General features: G+C 43.7%; 1 protein-coding gene across 1 annotated transcript; it reads left to right on the top strand.

The window, feature by feature from the left end:
* Nucleotides 1–1490: 1490 nt before the first annotated feature.
* HAS2 (hyaluronan synthase 2) lies at nt 1491–20788 on the top strand. Its single transcript, XM_058806200.1, has 4 exons — nt 1491–2069; nt 10660–11286; nt 15763–15864; nt 17856–20788. The coding sequence occupies exons 2-4, from the start codon at nt 10660–10662 to the stop codon at nt 18786–18788; spliced, it is 1662 nt and encodes a 553-aa protein (XP_058662183.1). The 5' UTR covers nt 1491–2069; the 3' UTR covers nt 18789–20788.
* The last annotated feature ends 242 nt before the right edge of the window (nt 20789–21030 follow it).

Raw genomic sequence — 21030 nt, 5'->3', positions numbered from 1 at the left:
CCCCGATAGAGTCTATGCTTGTTAAGTTGTGCTGTACTTTAAAGGACACTGTAAACCACCAAAAGCCAGATTGTTGCCAAAGCAGTTGTTTTGTCTTCATCAGCCCAAATTATTTCTTACTTTATTACTGCTCCCTCTCCCCAAACAAACTTCTAACCTAGGACAGTTCTCCTGACCTAAAAAAAAGGACAGTGAGGAGGAGGGTGAAAGAGTAGCTTTCCCTGGCAATGCCAGGTTAAAACTGCCCACAAAACTCTGGCTTAAACTAGCATCAGATTTGTTATTTGAGACAGAGTGATGGTTCAGGGAGCTCGGCTTCAATGCACATCCTAAAGCCACTCCCCCGTGGCAGTGACTGAACACACCTGTAAATGTAACACTTCTCCGAAGTAGGTACTCAAAAAATTTCCAGCCGAGGTAACCACCGGCTTTAAACCATTTACAGCACACGAGAAGCCCCCAGAGCGCTCCGGAGTTCTCCCACAGCAGAAGGTAACGAGGGGCGATAACTCGGCCAAGAGTCATCTCCGGATTTCCCAACGGTGTCTGGGTACGGTTCCCTTTGTGGGCTGGACGCCCCAGAGCGGCGAGCTCTGCGGTGCCTGAGCACTCAGCGCGGGGGCAGGGGAAGCCGCCGCCGCCGCCGCCGCGGGTCCCGGCCGGGGCACGGCCCCGCCGCTCCGCCGCCCCAACAGCGCCACCCAGCGCCGCGCCCGGGGCACTGCCCGGGAAGGGCGGCTGAAAGCGGGAAAGCCGCCCTGTGAGCAGAGCGGAGCCGCAGGGAGCGAGGGAGAGCGGCCGGCAAGCGGCAATGGGGCGTGCTGTGAGCTGCTGGTGCCCCTGGCTAACCGGGAACCTTCGACAGAATTAACACTTCTGACTTATAACTTATCACCCCCACACCAAAAGTATACCAATCCAAAACACCAAAACAAAGCCCACAGCACAATTTTACAGTTTTTAAATGGCCTAACACGTTTCCCAGCTTGTTTTAACACAAGAGGCATGGGTATGAGTATCAGTGGGAGCTTCCTTGGGTATTTACTACAACAAATCTTCCCGAGAGTGAACGGGTAAAGCAGGATATAAAGCTGTGAAGTTCATCCATTCATAGACGCAATGCCTTTATTAATAAAAACCAGCAGGAGTAAAAACTGTCCCAGCCGAATAGTGGCTGTGGGAGGGACGAATCCCACACCCCAAGCCCAAGGATGTAGGGAGTGGGGAAGGTGGGGGTTCCCCCAACTGCGGGGCACGAAGAGGAAACCAGTTGGTGGCAACATATGTGTATTGTATTTCTCTGAAAAAATTTGCAACTTGGCTAATTAAATTCCTGGCGCTGAACTGGTCCTTGGCTGAGATCATGGCAATTGGGAGGGTTGGGTTTTTTTTTTTTTCCTCCTTACAGGAGTTCCCTCCTTCTTCCCATCCTCCGCCTATTAAGTCAAGTCTCCCTTGTTAAAAGACCCCATAACGTGGAAGAGGCAGAAAAGCAGCAGCAGGAAAGAAAAAGACGTCTGGAAAATATTACCCGTTTGCTGCTGCTGCTGCTGAGAAACCTCATTGAAACAGTTACTCGGACAGCAGCAAGGTATCACCAAAGAGACTTTATCTGATGCTGATCTCTCAAACTTTCAGACACTGCCTTGCAACTTCTCCAGGCTCCTGGCTAGCCGGGTTTGAAATAAGATCTTCAGCTTCGACCACGAGAAACTAACTCCTAATTTATTATTTCTAACTTTTTTAATTATTATTATTAAAATTATTACTATTATTTGGGGAAAAATCCCACAACTTTTCAGCTAGAAACTGAAGCAGAGAAAGACAAATGCACGATAATTGTGAAAACACGTGGGAGAAAATGAGTAGGACTGAATAGCCTTACAAGATTTTTTATTATTTTCATTTTTAATTATTTTTTTTATTTCTGAGCGTCTTACTAAGTCCCTGAAAAGTGCGATTTGTTCTTTTACCTCAAACTTGGAAACTATTCAGCGGGAGCAACGGTACGTGAGACCACACAGTTGGCTGGAGCCCCTCTATGACCAAAGGACAGAAGGACAAACAAGGTAGGTGATTTATGATTATGCTTCTGTCAGCTCAAGAGCAGAAGACCCCCTCCTCCCATCCCCACTATTCTAGGGAGGAAAGCTGGAACAGATCCCCAAAATACGAGTGGGGCTGGGGGAGGATCTTACCGGCTCCTACGCTACACCTATTTCAGCAATGAATAGAACCGCCGTGAGGATGAATGAAGTTTTCAGCTTCAACCCCTCCTCCGTGTAATCCGTTTAAGACCGTTTAAGACATTGCTGAGCTTCAGGATCTGGGGGGAAAAAATCCCGACCTCAAAAAGCCAAAAAAAAAAAAAACCAACCGCCTCATAAACCCGCTGAAATTAGAATAAAATCGAGCACAGGCTGGGCAGCCGCTCCGCTGATCGCAGCGGGGAAGGCGAGACCTGCTCAGAGCCCGATCCGGCTTCCCTCCCCTCGCCTTTGCATCCAGAGCCGGGCGGGGACGCGCCGGCAGCGGAGGGAGGGCTGGCCCTGAGGGGAGGCAGGCGAGGCGGCGGGCGTGGGGCTGACGGCCCGCCTCGGCCAGCGCCGCCGAGCCGCCCGGGCGCCGCGCAGCGCGGGGAGGGAGGGCAGGGAAGGAGGGAGGGAGGGCGGCTTCCCGCGGGAGGGCCGGGAGCCGAGGGCTGCGGGGCGGGGGCTGCCCGGAGCTCCCCGCGCCGGGCCCGCCCCGGCCGGGGGAGGGCCGCCCCGGGGCCGCGGCAGCGGGGGGCTATGGCAGCGCCAGCACGGCCGGGCCCGGTCGCTCCCGCGGGCGGGGCCCGTGACGCGGCCGCGCGGGGATCCCCGGCCCCGCCCGGTGACGACGCCGCTCCGCCCCGTTGGATCGCGGCCGCGGCGCCGGGCCGGGGTTCCCCCGCTCCGTGTGCAGCCCGCGGCCAGCGCGGGGCCCGGCGCCTCTGGCCGCTGCAGAGCCCTCAGTCCCCGGCAGCCCCGCTCGGCTCCTCTGGGAGCCGCGGTGCGTGTCTCGGACACAGAGAGAGCCTGCTGGTCAGAGCCTCGCCACGCAGCATCCATGGCGATGCTGGCAGAAGCGGGCATTGGCCCTTGGGAGGGAATTTACCCCATTTCCTTGCCCCGAGAGGATCCCCTTGTAGTACAACACTCCTGATGGGCGTTGTCTTAGTCTAGAGAAGACGGAGAGGGGATCTCATTAATGAATATAAATATCTCAAGGGCGGGTGCCAAGAGGATCGGTGCGAGACTCTTTTCGGTCGTGCCCAGCGACAGGACGAGGAGCAATGGCCTTAAACTAAACCACAAAAGTTTCACCTCAACAGGAGGAATAACTTCTTCACGTTGAGAACGGCGGGGCACCAAACAGGCTGCCCAGGGAGCTCGTGGAGCGTCCCTCTCTGGAGACATTCCAAACCCACCTGGCCATGTTCCTGGGTCACCTGCTCTAGGTGACCATACCTGGCCAGGGGGGTTGGACTCCGCGATCTTCACAGGTCCCTTCTAACCCCAAGGGTTCTGTGATTCTGCAGGGCGGCAGTGACCCCATATCTCTTAGGGCACAGCTGCTTCTCCATGTTTTGCTCTGCTTGAGTCTTCTGCCTTTGGGATCATTTTTCCATTGGCACCCATATACTTCTTTGAAAGCTCACATTGTGTGTAATATGGGTTCCTTGAGGGTTATTCTGAGGACTAGATAAGGGTAATAAATCTTTCTTACCCTGTATCCAAGCACAGAAAAACTCAGATCAAGGTTTTCCCAGTAGGAAGAGCTGCTCTACTGGATTCAGTGGAGTTTTTCAGGCAAGTTCACTAGGGAAAACTCAAGTCTTCATATTTGTGACATGGAAGCGTATTTGCTCCATTTTTTTGCTATTCAAGATTAGTGTATAGAGCAGCAAAGTATTCTAACCAGCAACCAGAAAACATTTCTAAACTAGATTTTTGTTTACCCACAATCCAAAATAACTGAGTAGAAGTATGATTTACTTCTTGTTTCGTTTTTTGGAGCATTTGTCTGGAGATTTTTTTGTAAGTTTTCTTTCTTAACAACTAGTGTATTATTGTGTACATGAGGGTCAAATCCAACCTGCAGCCACAGAATTCTTTCCACATTGGTTATTTAAACCTGTAAGAGATTAAATTTGAGCAGTTTGGTGGGAAACATACACTGAACAAATAGGAGATTGTTGATTTGCTGATCAAAGCCTGTGCATACAGATAGAGTTTGCCATCATCAGTAATCCTGTTCTTTACTTTTAATTTAACCTCAGAGTTAACTTTAGTTTTATGTGAACCCTTTCCAGATCCACAGCATAACAAAATCTGGAAGTTACAAATAACCAAAAGTTCCAGATATGGCAATTGTGTTGTAATAAAGGTGTACAGATGGAGCATAACTTTTCACTTTCCTCTCTTCAGGCTGTAGAATAGAAGAGGGAGTCTGGATGGCTGTCTTATGCTTGTGATTAATATCTACCTGGAATCATTTGTACTCCAATGATATATGATTTGATTTACCAACAAAATAAGCCTAATAATGAGTCTAAATATTGTCTGAGAAATTGTAAGCCTCAAACACCATGTACTCCCAGAGAGCGTATACAGGCCCAGATCCACACGTGCACTCTGACACACTCTGTCATTGAAGCAGCAGCTCTGTGGCAGCCAGTGCTATCATTCTCATTAGTAAGGAAGTAGGTGTTAAGGATTATAAAGATTTCATTCTTCCTTTGGTTGTGTGCAAAACAGCCCTTGGTATGCACTTAAAGCTGTGTGTGCTGGCTTTTATGGTGCCCACCTCACTGCTCTCAGGCTTCCTGCTGAGTTAGATTTGCATGTTTGTTACAGACAGATCCCCACAGACTATGCTTTCAGGGGAATACAGGCAAGGAAAATAGCAAGGGGGGTGTTGGTTTTTGTTGGAGTTTTTTGACTAAAACCAGTTGTATGGAAGGAGAGAACAGGTGGATCTCATATAGCATTAAAAAGAGTAACCTAAGCCTTATGGAGCCCTCCAAAAATTTTGTGCATGATCATGATCCCCATTTTACAGGTGAGGAAGCTGTGACAGAGAAAGGTGAATTCACTTATTTAAGGTTACCCAACAGGTGAATGACAATACTTGGAAGGAAATTGAAATTTTCAAGGCCCTGATCCACTCTTAGATTCCCTAATGTAAGAAATGCAGTGGTTAAGCATTGACATATCAAACAACCTTCATAAGGGAGGTTAATCTCTACAGTAAATTTGTCAAAAATATACTTGCATTTTTACCTTGAGTGTCTCAGAAATAGCATATTTTCAGAGAAAGATTTTTTTATGCCTTATTATCTTGCAGTTACTACGGAACTGCAAGATAAATTATCCACTGATTTCCCTCTTCAGCAAAATACCTAAGTGCACACTTATCTTTAATGACACACTTACATGCTTTGCTGAATTCAAAGCCTCAGCACTAAGGCTGAATAGATATTTAAGAATGCAGCTTCCATACAGGCATGTAAAAATGAGATATTTTCAAAGGTTTTCTGTGCTCAGCACTTCTGGTTTCCACAAAGGTTCCAGACAAATCTGATCTGCAGATCTCACATGTGAGGTTGATTTGTCTTATCAATTTGTTTTCAATGAGAAGGTGCTATGGAAGCTGCTGCTACAAGTGTCCCTCCTTCAACAAAATTGCTTGAGTTTGTATTGCATAGCAGTAACTGGACACCCAAATTGGATTCCTCTTGAATGAAACTAATTGCAAGGTCTACCTCTGGAAGACACTTATCAGGTTTTTATTCCGTTGGGTCTGACTATACTTAGTTCAGAGTAAAGCACAGAAATGTATGGAGGGTGGAGTTAGGTCCTCAGCACCAGGTGTTCCTCTTTGCAGATCTGTTGGTGTGGTATTGCACTATTTGCTGATGTGACCACAACCCTCGATGTGTAGAGAAAGCCACAGCTCTTTGTAACCTTTAAAAGTGAAGGGGACTGTGGTGGGTTGACCCTGGCCTGCTGCATGGTGCCCTCCCAACTGCTCTATCACTGTCCTCCTCAGCAGGATGTAGGGGCAGAAAAAAAGAGGGCAAAACTCCAGGTGTGTTGAGATAAAGGCAACTTGATAAAGCAAAGGCTGTGCATGACACAAACAAAACCAAAAGATTTATCTTCTACTTATCAGCAGATGATGTTCAGTCACTTTCCAGGAAGTGGGGCTTCAGTACTGAAAAACAAATATCATAACAAATGCTTCCCCCTCCTCCTTTCAGCTTTTTTATCTGAGATGTCACATGGTATGGAATATCCCTTTGGTCAGTTTGGATCGGCTGTCCTGGTTATGTTCCCTCCCAGGACCTGGCCCACCCATAGCATATTGGTGTGGGAGAAAAAGTTGGAGACACATCCTGGATGCTGGGAGCACTGCTCAGCAGTAGCCAAAACACTGCTGCATTAGCAACACCTTCCCACCCACCAGCACAAAGCAGAGCACTTGGAGGGCTATGGGGAAAAAATCCATCTCAGCCAGGCCCAGTACAGGGACACAATGAGCACATTTGTGATCAAACCTTTATTACTGCCTCCTGGGTACATATTGGCTTTTGCAACTTATGGTTAGGGTTTTTCTAAATGTCTTCAGATGTTTGGAATTACTAAGTGATAATTCTGTCAACCTTCCAAATCATTCAATCATGTTAGGTGCAAACTTTCTGTCTCCCTCTCTTGCTTTTTAATCTTCTGAGGAAAAGCTACCCAGAAATACTATGTGCCAATGTTTGAGTGTTGTATGAAAGGGGATTTCTGAGAGAGATGATGTAGTGAGATGTATCCCACAACAGAGGGTGCAGAATTGAACAGGCTGCAGATAATATTGATGTCTTCTGGCACCAGTGCACATTGGTTTTCTGGATATCTATTTGCCCCTATTCAGTATTAGTAACAAAATAAGCTTTTTCTGTCTCTTTGCCTCCTGACTTCATAAAGGGATAAATTATCTTCAGGCCCTGTTACTCTCAGAGATGCATGAAAGCTGATTAATAGCCACATGGAAGAACTTTGCCACAGGATTTTGGAGGAAGAAAAATTGGTACTTTACCATGGAAGTCACCAGTGTTCTTTGCTGAGTAAAGACCCAGTTCAAAACAAAACATAAGAACCTGCTGACTTTCAGTCAAGGGTCTAGATCTTACATCTTAAACTTAGATCTTAAAATTTAGATCTAGGTACCATAACTACAGTAAACACTAGTCTAAATATTTATCAGAATAGAGAAAACTGAAGCATATTTTGCTATGTTCTTCTAATTTGAGATCTAAGGCCTTATTCAGTGTGAGAAAGGAGTGTGATCTCTAGTGCTACAGTCAATACCCCAATCATTAGATGTACTGTGTATCAGTCATTTGTTAACCTGATTTTTTCATGAAAGCATTGTTAGAATACTACAATTTTAGTTATGCCAGTTGTTCATAACAATGAAAATTCCCCTTCATCACAGAGGGGAATATATTCTTCTTGTATATATATTTGGCTTTATCAGGATGCCAAGAGACACAATGCCAAACAGTTCACCAGGTGGACTCTGATGTCAAGTACATGCAAGGGTTCATTTCTTGGTCATGCTTTTCCATAGCAGCCTCCAAAGAAAGGCTCTCCTTGCCTGCTACTGTACAATCACTACAAGGCATGCATATACTTGGCACTGCTTTGTGAATCAAAATGTGCGACTGAATCAGCAGCAGCCTGCACAGCATCAGGATTTAACATATGGCTTTCACATTGCAGTTCTACAAGATGGGCTGGTGAGCACTGCTCAGCTCATTCCTGAAAGGAAAGAGCTGAAACATCACAACAACAAATTGCTCAGTGGTAGACTGTGAAGGCTCTTTACATACGCTCGCCTTGTGCATGCAAACCTTGGGTCTGCTTGCTGGAGGCTGTGTAAAACTCATACTGGGTTCAACTCCATGGGGTTAGGTGAGGGTGCCTGTAAGGGATTTAGGTGCCCAAATTGCAGGATAGAATTATTATATTTCACTGTGTCAGGCCAGGCTAGATACTCACAACAGCACTGTCTGATCTGAAAGTCTCTGAAGCAGCTGCTGCCTAGCCTCAGTATCAATATTTGATTCAGCAGTTCATTTTTGGTCCCAGACTTGTACAAGCATCATTTCCTTTTTAACTTCTTAGCTTAATTCTTGGAGATGGGTGGAGATTTTTGGCTTCTTTGCTATTGTTTGGGCATGTTAAATTTGATAAAGATCATTTCTGCTGGGCAAGCTATCAATGCCTCGTGTTAAATCTTGAGACTATTGAGCAACTTTTCCCGTTCCCCTGAGATTCAGTCATTTAAAAGACTATACATAAAACCCTCAATTGCACATACAAAGGGGAAAATTTCTTTGATGAAAGCCATGAATTTAGATCAAAACACTTATTATTTTCGTAAGGTTGACAGAGAAAAGGAAAAAGAAATGTTCTTTTATTAACACCAGAAAATAATTTCTTGATCTTAAAAGACTGGATTTTTGCAGTGAAGAGGATCTGTGCTGTAATGATAAAGTCAGAGAATTTGTTTTTGTTTGTTTGTTTTCATTTTGTGCAGAAGGACTTCATAGGTAGAGCAAAACAATAGCAAATTAATGTAAAAGATGTCTGCTACAATATATGGTCATTCAAATGTAGCCACTCCAGATCTTAATGTATATCCTATTTATTTCAGCCATATAATTCTTCATGTAAGCAGACTTTAGGACCCCAAATGGGAAAGCAGAGTACAAGTGCACCATTAATGAGACATTTACCTTGATGTTTGTAACATTTTGCATGCTTGAGAGATTAGTAAACACATGGACTATTTTACTTTGAGGTAATCTAGAGGGGATCCATTACTTAATCTGTTTTCTAAAGCAAGTCTATTTTGGGCACTGAGTTTCAATTCACCTATAGTGGTGGTAGGCATAAGCTGTCTTTTATTAGGCATCCTTATGACCCCTGCTGTGAAAGGTTTTCAGACAGCCAGAACAGGGAGGGTCCCTTTTGCTGGTAGATGATTACAACACCTGTCAGAACCCAGCCTTAAGTATTCAAGGAAGTCCTAGAGCCAGGGTCTGATTTCTTTAACAGTGCCTCCAAATATACATTTAGGAGGCTTCCTCCTGTCTTGAAATTTAAGACCCTAAGTAGCCAATGGAAAAAGACAAAGTCTTTGTAACCTCAAACTTCATGCTTGGCTAGTTTATTTTTATGTTGTAAGTGATTCTGTGTTGACTTTTTTGTTCCAAGCCTGTAGCTTTTCAGACATATATATAGCTGATGACAGCTATGCTGCTGTGTCTTGGTAGTCATTTTTCAAGGAAGAGTTAAAAACATATATGATGTAAGGAAGTCCTGTTCCAGCTTCAACTTTGGCCAACAGATGGTGAAACAAACATGAGCAGCAGATGAGTGAGATGATAACAGCAGGGAAAATATGAATAATAGCAAGAAAACACAGATATTAAATCTCTTACTCTGAGAGGACCTAATTCAGCAAAATATTCAAGCATGAGTTTTATTGACTTGCAACACACTTGCTGGATTAGCCTTAAACAGACATCACCTGTTTTATGTCCTTCACATGAAATGCATCTCTTGACAGAAAATATTGTCATTAACTTCTTACAATTCTGAGAAAGCCGTTGCATAAAATGGGTAATGTGATTGTCAGAAAAGGTATTTAGGTACCAATAGAGTCAACCTGCCTGCCTGCCCATACTGTTTATTTGTTTCAAGAATACCAGAGCACCCTCCGTGCCAGCCAGTTGCTCCATAGCCCAGAGTTTAGGTTAGAAACAGCCAGGTAAGCTAAATATGTAGAAGTGATCAGAATCAGCTGATGTCCTAGAGAATTTCCGAGTCCAGGGTGGAGTGTTGGCTCTGTTAAATTTATGCATATTTTTTCCACAGACTTAATCTCAGTTAAGCTTTAGCCCCTATACACTCATGCTTACATGTGCATGTATCTATGTACACAAGTATATGAATAATGCATTTTTGTAATGGTATTGAGAAGGCCTTTTAAAGCGCATGTCTGATTATATAAATATAAATTATATATATAGTCAGACATCTGTTTAAAAAATTATAAATACATTCAGGCATCTGTTTTAAGAATGTCTTTCCAATATTTTTGCAAACATAACTAAGCGACAGAAACAATTCAGGGTGGGATACAGTCGTGACATGGATGGGGGATGAGGAGGGGCTGCCCAGACATTCAGCTGTTCCAGTCCCCTGTGACCATACAAATTGAGTGGTGGCCCAAAAGCCCCTTCTCCAACCTCCTCAGGATAATATGACAAGAGAGTCTTATCCAACCAGCCCAGGCTGCCAAAATAAGATCCTACACAAATAGCACCTTCTGTGAGAGCACTGTGAGTAGCAGAAATAATCTCTGCTACATTAAGTCTGTTTGGATTGCACTTTACATGGGGGAAGTCCTGCAAAGAGATGTTCAGTTGGGCAAGGGAATGCAGTGAGTCTGTGAGCTAGAAGCTCAGGGTGTATTTGTTGATGCTGAGATCTGTGTTGCAGCCACGTGCACCCCTTATGATGTCGTATATCAGCAAGTGGTGGCTCTGCTAATGGTTTCCCTGCTTCTTTGCAGATGTATTGTGAGAGGTTTATATGCATCCTGAGAATACTTGGAACCACACTCTTCGGGGTGTCCCTCCTGCTGGGAATCACCGCTGCTTACATTGTGGGCTACCAGTTCATCCAAACAGACAACTACTACTTCTCCTTTGGACTCTATGGTGCTATCCTGGCATCACATCTCATCATCCAAAGCCTGTTTGCCTACCTAGAGCACAGGAAAATGAAACGGTCGCTAGAGACTCCAATCAAACTGAACAAAACAGTTGCCCTTTGTATTGCTGCCTATCAAGAAGATCCTGACTACTTAAGAAAATGTTTACTTTCTGTAAAAAGATTGACCTACCCTGGAATTAAAGTTGTTATGGTCATTGATGGGAACTCAGAAGACGACGTTTACATGATGGACATTTTCACTGAAATCATGGGTAGGGACAGTTGTGCCACTTATATCTGGAGTAATAATTTCCACGACAAAGGTCCTGGTGAGACAGAGGAGTCTCACAGAGAGAGCATGCAACACGTATCTCAGCTGGTCCTGTCCAACAAAAGTGTTTGCATCATGCAGAAATGGGGTGGAAAAAGAGAAGTAATGTACACAGCATTCAAAGCACTGGGGAGAAGTGTGGATTATGTACAGGTAGGTATTAGAGCACCAGGTCAGTGCCAATTCAAACACACTTGGAAAGAAAGCAGCTTTTGTATATTTTGTGCAGCATGTTAGAGGCCATCCTAGTCCCTGATGAACACAGTGCTCCTTTCAGTCTGTTTGGAAACAGCTTGACCGTTAAAAGGGTATTTTGCTACCTTTTAAAATGGCCAGTCTATCTGTGACTGTTTTAAATTTGTGTACCAGCTACTGGAGAAATCTGAAATCCTTCCCCTGCCTTCAGTACTGTGCCCTCATTCAAATGGCTTTGCTTCAGACAAAGCCAATGACCTCCTGAAAGCCCCATCTCTGCTCCTGTGGGTGAAGGTCTCGGGTGAGGCTTTATTTTGTGAGTTTGTCAGTGGCCCCATTTACAAGCAGACAGACAGGTATTTGGTCTCTCTAGGGAATATCTTGGAGAAGTGGTGAAGCTGTAAAAAAGATGGGGATATATTTTAAAGGCTTTGAAGGCCATGTGGAGCATTCAATAAAAGGGTCAATGTGTAGATTTGAAAGAAAATTTCTTCAGCTAAAGCCTGAAGGAGCTTTTGCTTCATCACTTACAGCTGCATTACCTCACTCACTGCAACTTGGCCTTTAAGGCCCTTATGACACACTACTCACTTAAAAATGAATTAGGCTGGGTCCTCTCTCCCTGTTTCCAAAGCAGCAGAGGCACATTTCTTTCCAGCTGCCTTGGATCCCCTGAAAGATTGTCTATGTTTTTGCCTTACTTACATGGATTCCTTGCTCCTGCAAACGTCCCTGCTGACTGTGGGAAGGGGAAAGGGTCATGTGTGGAGGAAGGCGGGTGGGATCAGATACTCTGGCTGGACACTGAGGACCTTTCCTTAGAATTCTAGGCCAAGAAGGCTCATTTGACTAATCCCACTGAATAGGAGATGATTTTCCAAAAGAACCACCCTCAGTTCTTCCAAGCTTCTCCCACAGTCAGGGCATCCAGCAGTCTCCTGCAGTGGAGCAGCAGCTCCCTGTGAGGTGCTCTCTGCTGGCTCAGGGCAGCTGCATGGCTGAGCCATGTGTGTTTCTGGGGCCTGTGCCCAGCCTTGTGTGGGTGTGTGCATGCTCTGCACAGCACAGCATCCACGTGCAGTGTCCCAGGGACCTGGAGGGGCTGCCAGGAGCTGGGCTGAGAGCAGCGAGTCTTCAGTGCACAGGAGGGGCAGAAAGTGAAGAGTGCCAGGAACTGCTCTGTTATTGGAGCTAGGAAAGTAAAGCCAAGATTTAAAACCCATCCTCCGCCACTTCTCAAACTGAAACTGATTTATTCTTTCAAAACAATGGGCTTAAGCTCTCCATTGTCTGCACTTTGGTTTTGTGCTGTGAGGAACTATGATGGGATAAAAATGCTGATTTTTCTTTATTAGCATGGGTTTATAAACACACAGACATACTGGATTGCAGAGAAAGAAGGCAGAGAGAAAGCAGATTCATTGCAAGTTTCCTCCCTCAGTTCAGCTCTTGTATTTTTCAGGGAACCTGGAAAAAATGTTTCTATTTCAATAGTCATAGCATAAATTCAGAAAAGAGAAGAGATATTTTTGTTCAGTTAACACTCCAGACCTGGCTCAGAAGGTTTAATGAATTTGTCAGACTGTAGTGGTGCTGTGAGCACAGTATGCATTAGTGACTGATGCCACAGTCACATCTACAGTCACATCTGTAGTAGAAATGCAGCCCCTTGGTGGCCCTGGCTATTGCAGAGTCATAAAAAAAAGGAACTAAAATGTGGCTCTGTTTTAAGAATAAATAAAGGTTGAGATATTTCAAATGGTCCTTTGGGGAGACCCAGGGTAAATTACTTTAAACAAGCCCTATATTTCAAGGGCTAAGCAGTCTGCAACAATGATTAAGCACTTTTTAAAGTGGCCAGTCAGCACCACTGCCCACCCTCAAAATTGTAAGCCTTACAGTTCTTAGAAGACACCCTGGAATTATGAACAGGCAATCATAAACAGTCAGACCAGTGCAGATAACGGGCTGTTACTCAGTAGTGGTGTCTCATTAAGTACTGCAAACTGCTCTGAAGGCTTGTTTCCATCCTAGAAGAGTTTATGAGTGTGTAGGTAATCAGGTGGAGGAGTTAATCTGGCAGGTATTATCAATGCAGAGTTGTGAGGTAACCAGGGTGCAATTCATCTTGGCTTGATGGACGTGCCTGTGTGGACAGTGTAGTGCAGTCTGAACTCAGAGCAGCTGGGATAAACTGTCACTGCCTACAGCAAGTTAAAAACCAGCTCCCTTAAGGTCAATTGTCCCTTTCATGTGACTCTGTGACCCAAAGCAGTGATGTTTGGGTCACTCAGCCCTTATGTGGAAATTGTCTCTCAGGGCTGTCCTGGGCACACCCTGGCTAGGCAGGTGTCAGTGTTTTTTTGGGCTTCTAAGTGTCTGTGTTTCTCTGGTGTGTCCTCTGTTCACCTGCAAAAACCTCATCCAGATGGAAAATGATGGCTTATTAGATTTTTCCCAGAAACCCAGACATACCCACTGTGCTAGCATGCCCAGGACATGTGATGGTGTTTTGTTAAAAAAATCCAGTGTTTTCAGGATTCCTCATCCCTAATATATTAGTGATGTGGCTCATGGGCAGGCCTTTCTGCCACAGGTAAACACATCTAATGGGGTGGGAGCTGCTCAAGTGGCAGGTGCTGGAGGGAAAGCAGAGGGGCTGGGAGGCAGCTGATCCCAGCCCACCACTCATGGTCACTAGAAATGACATGCCTGTCACTGCCTGAGCACCCTGGGGATTCAGCAAACTAGATTCCCTGTGCAAAGCACTTTGCAACAGGTTTGTCCAGGAAGACCCAAGTAAAAGTATAGACATTGTTTTCCCTCATTGTTTTGCTCCCTTTCTATCACCCAGTGCTGCCACTGATGACAGCTTTCCACTAAAGCTGGAGTCAGGCCTTGGCCAGGATACAAAGATGCTGTGGATGGATGCATCAAGTTAGCGGAAGCTGGAGAGGCTTGTGGCTCTTATCCTGACAGAGATATGAGAGCTTTCATCACCTTTCTCCTCTTGGGCCCCTCTGAGTGGGCATGGAGGGGAGCATGTTGGCAGAGTCCCAGCTCATCCCAAACTATGCAGTCCAACTATCCTGGGTAACCTCTCCTCTTGAGTCTGGTCCACAGCAAAGCCCCAGTGCTCTCCCCCTTCATAGAGCAGCTGTAAAGCTTACCTCTCCCCTGGAGTGACAGGGCTTAGGTTGAATTGAAAGTTTGCATGAAAAGACACCAAAAGTCGGATACCCATTACAAAGCCTCAGCAGAATCTGTTTTGATATGCTGTTTAGGCAGAGCCACTGACTTGCTCCTACTGACCCTGTCTGAAGTCACAGGAATGCAATGTGGGGACAAACTGGAGGCAGTATGAGAATTTTTAGGGTGGGATTCAGTCAGTCAGAGGGGTGTTTCTGGGGTTTCTGGGACAGTCTCTGCTCCAGTTCCTGGGTGTCTGTGAAATGAGTTCACACACGATGTGGCCAGTTCTTTCAGCTGCAGCAGTACAACAAGGAGACACCCTCTTGTTTTAAACAGGCTGCAGCCGAGTCATTCTCCTCAGAGCAAATGAAAGCAATGCCAGCTGTCTCACAGACCAGCCAGCCTGTCTGAGCCCTCCTCCTACTCTCCAGGGGAAAGCCAATTTCCTAATGTACACAGTGTTTAGTTGACTAGGAGTGTTTGTGTAGCTGAAATGTCTTGTGTGTCATTTACTTCTGCCTTGGTCTTTTGGAGTACTGAACTTCGGGACTCACGCCTTCTGGCCTTACATATCTTTTTAAAAAAATGCCAGAGAAAAATAGCAAATAATTTCTCTACATCAAATGTCAAATCCCTGCACTAGTAGTAATACATCATGCATCTAAAATTAAAATGAGTTTTTTCTGAAATATAAGATACATATTTTACATTAATTGCTAAACCCTTCTGTGAGTGAAAGAACGATTAGGTTTCTTCCCAGACTCCTACTTGGTTTTTTTTCTTTTTAATAACAAGTGCCTGGGATTTAACTCCTCGCTCTTTCCCTCATATGGCAGTAGGAAACATTTAACCAGGGTGTTCCAACTGTGCAGCTGATGCAGAGAAATTCTATGTCAGAGTAGAACAGGAATCTGCTGCACACCCACAAACACCATCTTATTCTGCAGTGCCCCATATCTTACTCGAAGAAGTCAGTCCAGTGTGCCAGTAAAACAAATGGAGCTGATACAGAGGATTGTTTGTGTGCACAGCATTAACAAGCTCTGTGTTTTGTGCAGCACTATGCCTTGCTGCCTGGTACAAGTGACCTTTAGCAGAAATATCAGTGCAGACTTCAAAGTCAGATTTAATTGCATTCAGGAGAATATGCATTTAGAGTCATTATAATCACTTGCATGATTTTTATTTTCTTCTGTAGTGAACTCCTTAACCCATTTTGTTCTTGTTTTTTCTTACTTGTAGGTCTGTGATTCAGATACAATGCTTGATCCAGCCTCATCAGTGGAGATGGTAAAAGTTTTAGAAGAAGATCCAATGGTTGGAGGAGTTGGAGGTGATGTGCAGGTGACTACAACAATTTTCAGATTAACAGAGGTGTTTCAGCAACTATTTGCATTGCAATAGATTCCTCTGCCTGAAATAGCATTAAATATAATATATGTGTATGTATTATATGCATATATAATATGCCATTATAGATGCTCTTTTCATACCTTAACCTTTTTGTCCATTGATTGGAAACTCTTCTTGGATGTGAGCACTGTATGGTTTTAACATCCATAGCAAGCAAAAAAAATAATATTCTGCCCCAATATGTGAAAAGGGGGGCACTGGCATTGTCAGGATTGTTGTGGCATCTTAGAGTCTCTCAGTATAGCTGCTTGCTCAAGGTACCAAAGAAAAGCTATAGGGGGGCAGGAAATTGAGAACAGGTGTCCCATAGCCATGTCCAGCAACCTCAAGCACTTCAATTATATTACTACTGGCAGCCAAGATTGTTAGAAAGAAAAAATAACTTAGAAACGCTCTGCAGTGTGCACTCTGTGTGTTACTGGGTCTCCCATCTCTGTCAAGCAGGGCAATAAAAACTTCCAAGTCAGACCAGCTCCATGTGTGTTAGGATTTTCAGCATTACTGAGTTTTGCTGATTGCTACAGCAAAAGGCTGGTGGTGCCTTTTGAAACAACTCCTTCTGCTGCAATTTGTAAAGAGAAGTGTGTATGAATATTTCTGTTAGCCTTAAGATCAATCCCCTGTACTCAGTTGGACTTTTTATGTGAGACAGAGGAGAAAGAGCTATGTAAATGAGCAAGAACTTGCTAATGAACGCCCAAGTAGTCAGAAGTATTTCAGGCATGTGGCTCATAACTGCAGAAATTAGGATTCCCACAGAAACCTGAATAGCTTTGGAGCTCTAGACTGACCACAAACCAGGCTACACAGCCCATGCATGTGAAATTCCAGGCATGTGTGAGTACAAGTGAAGGGAGGCAGGACAGGTTCAGCTGTGGCAGTGAGGGTTCATAAGCATCTGCATTGGGAAGGATGTGTGCCCTCTTTGAGGAAAGGTGACAGAATGAAGGCTTTGGGCTTTTTTTTCCCCCAGTTCATTTTCCAGCATACTCCCAGCAAGCCCTTCTGCTTCTAATATGTTCTGGAATTAAAACTGACAGAAATTAGGACCATCAGAGCAAAAGACTATTTTTCTAGTTGCAGGGCAATGTTTTATAGTTGTAGAAGGCCAAAGATCCACACACTTCCTTGTCACATCCTCTGGCACAAGGTGCATGTTGAGAACTTGGATGTGAAGCCACACACTTGCACATCTACTTGCGCTCATGCATGTGCTGAGTGTTCAGGTTGGATGTGCAGCTGGGCTGTGCAGAAGAGAAAGACTGAGACATCTGTGTGGGCCTGAGGAAGGCTCTGCTGGAGTATCACCATATGGCTTAGGACAAGGTAACAGGCTGGTACTGCAGAGACAGGACAGGTTGCTCCTCCAAGGAATGCTAGACATGGGGATACAGTTCAAGGTTAAACCTTTAAGGCCAGACTTGTGATACCAAAAATGTAGGGCAGACACCATAGACCATGGGCTCTGCTTTTCTTATGTTCCAGCATAGTTTTGGGAGGACTGGAAGGAGTCCTGTGAGCCCCAAAGATGTGTATGGGCAAGAAAGCAGCAGGAGGCCATGAACTCACCAGCTCTTCTTGGTAAATTCTAAATCCGGAAGGTCTAATTGGGGGCAAAAGGGAAGGAAAAATGAGACAGAAAGTAAGGAAATTTCATTGTGGAGAATAGGAAAAGTTGCAAGGAAAAAAAGAACCTCTTGGTGAAACAGACATTTGAAGGTTTCATCTCACCCTTCCTGTCAATGTCCTGGCTGAAATGTTTGTGTAGCTCCTGGGTTTGCCATGAGTTGAACACAGGAGTGAGGTTCCTATCACAATTCATCTAATGGTGCTCCAATCTCAGAAAACTCCTTAATGATCCAATGTGCATGTTTTCTGTTTTAAGAGCTCATCTAAAAGGAAAACTTTTTTTTATTTTGCAGATTTTGAACAAATATGATTCCTGGATCTCCTTTCTGAGCAGCGTGAGATACTGGATGGCGTTTAACATCGAAAGAGCCTGTCAGTCCTACTTTGGCTGTGTGCAGTGCATCAGCGGACCTCTGGGAATGTACAGAAACTCTTTACTCCATGAATTTGTGGAAGATTGGTATAATCAAGAGTTTATGGGCTCCCAGTGCAGCTTTGGAGATGACAGGCATCTAACTAACAGAGTGCTAAGTCTGGGCTATGCAACAAAATACACAGCTAGATCCAAGTGCCTTACGGAAACACCGATAGAGTATCTCAGGTGGCTGAATCAGCAGACCCGCTGGAGTAAATCCTACTTTAGAGAGTGGCTTTATAATGCCATGTGGTTCCACAAGCACCATTTGTGGATGACCTATGAAGCTGTAATCACTGGATTCTTTCCTTTCTTCCTTATTGCCACAGTCATTCAGCTCTTCTACAGGGGAAAAATCTGGAACATTCTTCTCTTCCTGTTGACAGTTCAGTTAGTTGGCCTGATAAAGTCTTCCTTTGCCAGCTTCCTTAGGGGCAACATTGTGATGGTTTTCATGTCACTCTACTCAGTGTTGTACATGTCAAGTTTACTGCCAGCAAAGATGTTTGCGATTGCCACGATAAACAAAGCAGGGTGGGGCACGTCAGGAAGGAAAACCATTGTAGTTAATTTTATAGGACTCATTCCAGTCTCCATTTGGTTTACAATCCTCCTAGGTGGCGTAATTTTCACTATTTACAAGGAATCAAAAAAGCCATTTTCTGAGTCAAAACAGACAGTTCTCATCATTGGCACAATACTCTATGCATGTTACTGGGTTTTGCTTTTGACTTTGTACATGGTTCTTATCAACAAATGTGGCAGGCGGAAGAAAGAGCAACAACACTACGACATGGTGCTAGACGTATGATGTTTCCGTGGGAAGTTACCCAGAGTTGTAAAGCAACCCAATGACCTTGTAGTATCTGTGGCATCAGACATATGTTGCCAAGGGAAATGGATCACTGCTGCTGGGAATAGGACACTTATATTCCTCTGGGTTCCTTTTCGTCCTGCCAAAGTAAGGAAAGAAAAAAAAAGAAAAAAATAAGAAAAAAAAAAGGGGGTTTTGTTTCCAAAGGGGGGAAGGACGCAAACCACACAGTTACGACCTGTTCACAAGAAAAGGGGAGAACTTCTGTGTTTATGCACTTTTTTTATTGTGCATATGCCTGACAGTGTTACGTTCTATATACCTCACTGGTCATGCTTATGTGTGTGGACGGAAAGAAAGGGAGTTTGGAGAATCAAGAAAAGGACTGTACAACCCCTTGCAACCTAATTTATGAACTTCTCTTTTTTTATAGTTCTGTTTATAGGAAGGGTCTTTTGTTTTAGGCTGCCAAATGTAATGCCAAAGGTAAATTTTAAGAGGCCATTGGCTGAGCTGTATTTTTATATTATTGTATTATTTGTGTGTGTGTATTTTTAAGCCAACTTTTTTTTTAAATCACATATTTTATATTTTACTATCTGCCAAAAAAAGCTGCCTCCCCAACATTTTGTTCTTTAGCCTTTTTTAATATATTTGGGGACAAAAAAAATCATACATTCTCCTCCCAAATTTCTGCTGAAATGGTATTGTTCACAACAGAAAGAATAAAAAGTCTCTCTGCATTTTTGCAACTAATGAATGGTTGTTTCTGTGAAAAAGCATTTAAATGTGCTCTTTTAAGACATTTATTAGGAAAGGCGTGAAATTTTCAGGTTTTGCATACAAACACATTTGTGCATAAAAAAAAAAGGCCAAAGGGGTAGATATGTGCAATTTGGGGTTTTTGTTTTGATAACATTTTAAAAGGGAAATTTGCTTCTCCGCTGAGAACTTAATATCCCTGGCATGCAGAATAAACCGTAAAGCAAGGCAGGCCTCCATGCCACTGCAAAAGACATTGCTATGGAAAGCATCCCACTGATTTTATATGGGACCTGAGCAGTCAAAAACTTCTGACTTGGAAAAATCTTGGGCACATGAAACTGCTATTGAATTCACTGATGGTCCTAGCTGTCCATAATCTACTACTACCAAGCAAAGAGTTCAGGTTTTTATTAAAAAAAAAAAAAAAAAAAACAGGGAAGGAAGAACTTATCAACATTTTCAAAATGTGTGTGTTGTACTATGAAACTTCTGCAGAGTCCTTCATACAGTTTACAGAAAATAAACACATCCCTTTCTCTGACATCCAGTGTAATACAGACCCCAGTACTGAGCCCAATAATTTGTTTTTGACTACAGCATATCTACCAGAAAAGAAGCCAATTTTTTTATCAGAAAACATCAAGCCTTAGCAAATGCATCACTTCCTTGGTGCCTAATAATCAGTCCTGGACATTTATTTTGGACAATAGTTTTGAGAAATAATATTCAGGACTAAATTCTGCAGTCCTTCACCAGCCAAAGGAATGTGGCATTGAGCCCTAATATACTTTATGAGCAACAGAAAGACCAGCTGCCCTTCTTAGATTCTGGTATTAAAAGCACTGTGGTAAAGCAGAAATCGGCATATGATGCTTAAAGAACTTAGAAGCATTTTCAGCTTCTCTTTTTTATGCAGACATGAATAGATTCTGCTGTAGAATGAACTGCACACACACTACCTTGTTGTCTGATTATCTTGAGGTACATGATTGCTTGAAAGTCATACTAATGTTATGTTAATGATTGGAGAGTTGATTCATGTTGATTACAAAATAGAACAGTATTAAAAAAAAGCAAGAGAAACAGTAAAAATCAAAAAAACTTGACTATGCCTTTTAACTATTTATGATGTAAATTAAAGCTTGGGTTAACATTCAAATGTCAAATAAATCTTCTCATTCTATAAAAAGATTGAATTAATTGCCTGTATTTATTCTAGCAATTATTCAATGTATTTCCAATATAGGTTGTATAGTATAATTGTTACTTTCATAAATAAAATATTTTTGATAAGATTATGACTAATTCATGATATTTCTCACCAGCACTTTTACTTTGAAGCCATAAATCTGCACAGTTTGAAGGCTGTATTTCTAATGTCACCAGCCTGATTTCCAAGAGGGAGTTTGCCGAGGAGCACCTGTGGAGTGCAGTGTGTGCCTGAGGTGGCAGGGGCTGGGACCTGCTCTGAGAG

This window comes from Ammospiza caudacuta, chromosome 1, assembly GCF_027887145.1.
Source record: "Ammospiza caudacuta isolate bAmmCau1 chromosome 1, bAmmCau1.pri, whole genome shotgun sequence".
NCBI lineage: Eukaryota > Metazoa > Chordata > Aves > Passeriformes > Passerellidae > Ammospiza > Ammospiza caudacuta.
This window is presented reverse-complemented; position numbering and strand designations above follow the sequence as displayed.

Bases quoted from the DNA above. Each gene is read 5' to 3' on its own strand.
- HAS2 (XM_058806200.1), top strand. From the start codon at position 10,660: ATGTATTGTGAGAGGTTTATATGCATCCTGAGAATACTTGGAACCACA. The intron at 11,287-15,762 runs GTAGGTATTAGA...TCTTACTTGTAG, and splicing joins GAAGTGTGGATTATGTACAG to GTCTGTGATTCAGATACAAT. The intron at 15,865-17,855 runs GTGACTACAACA...TTTATTTTGCAG, and splicing joins GAGTTGGAGGTGATGTGCAG to ATTTTGAACAAATATGATTC.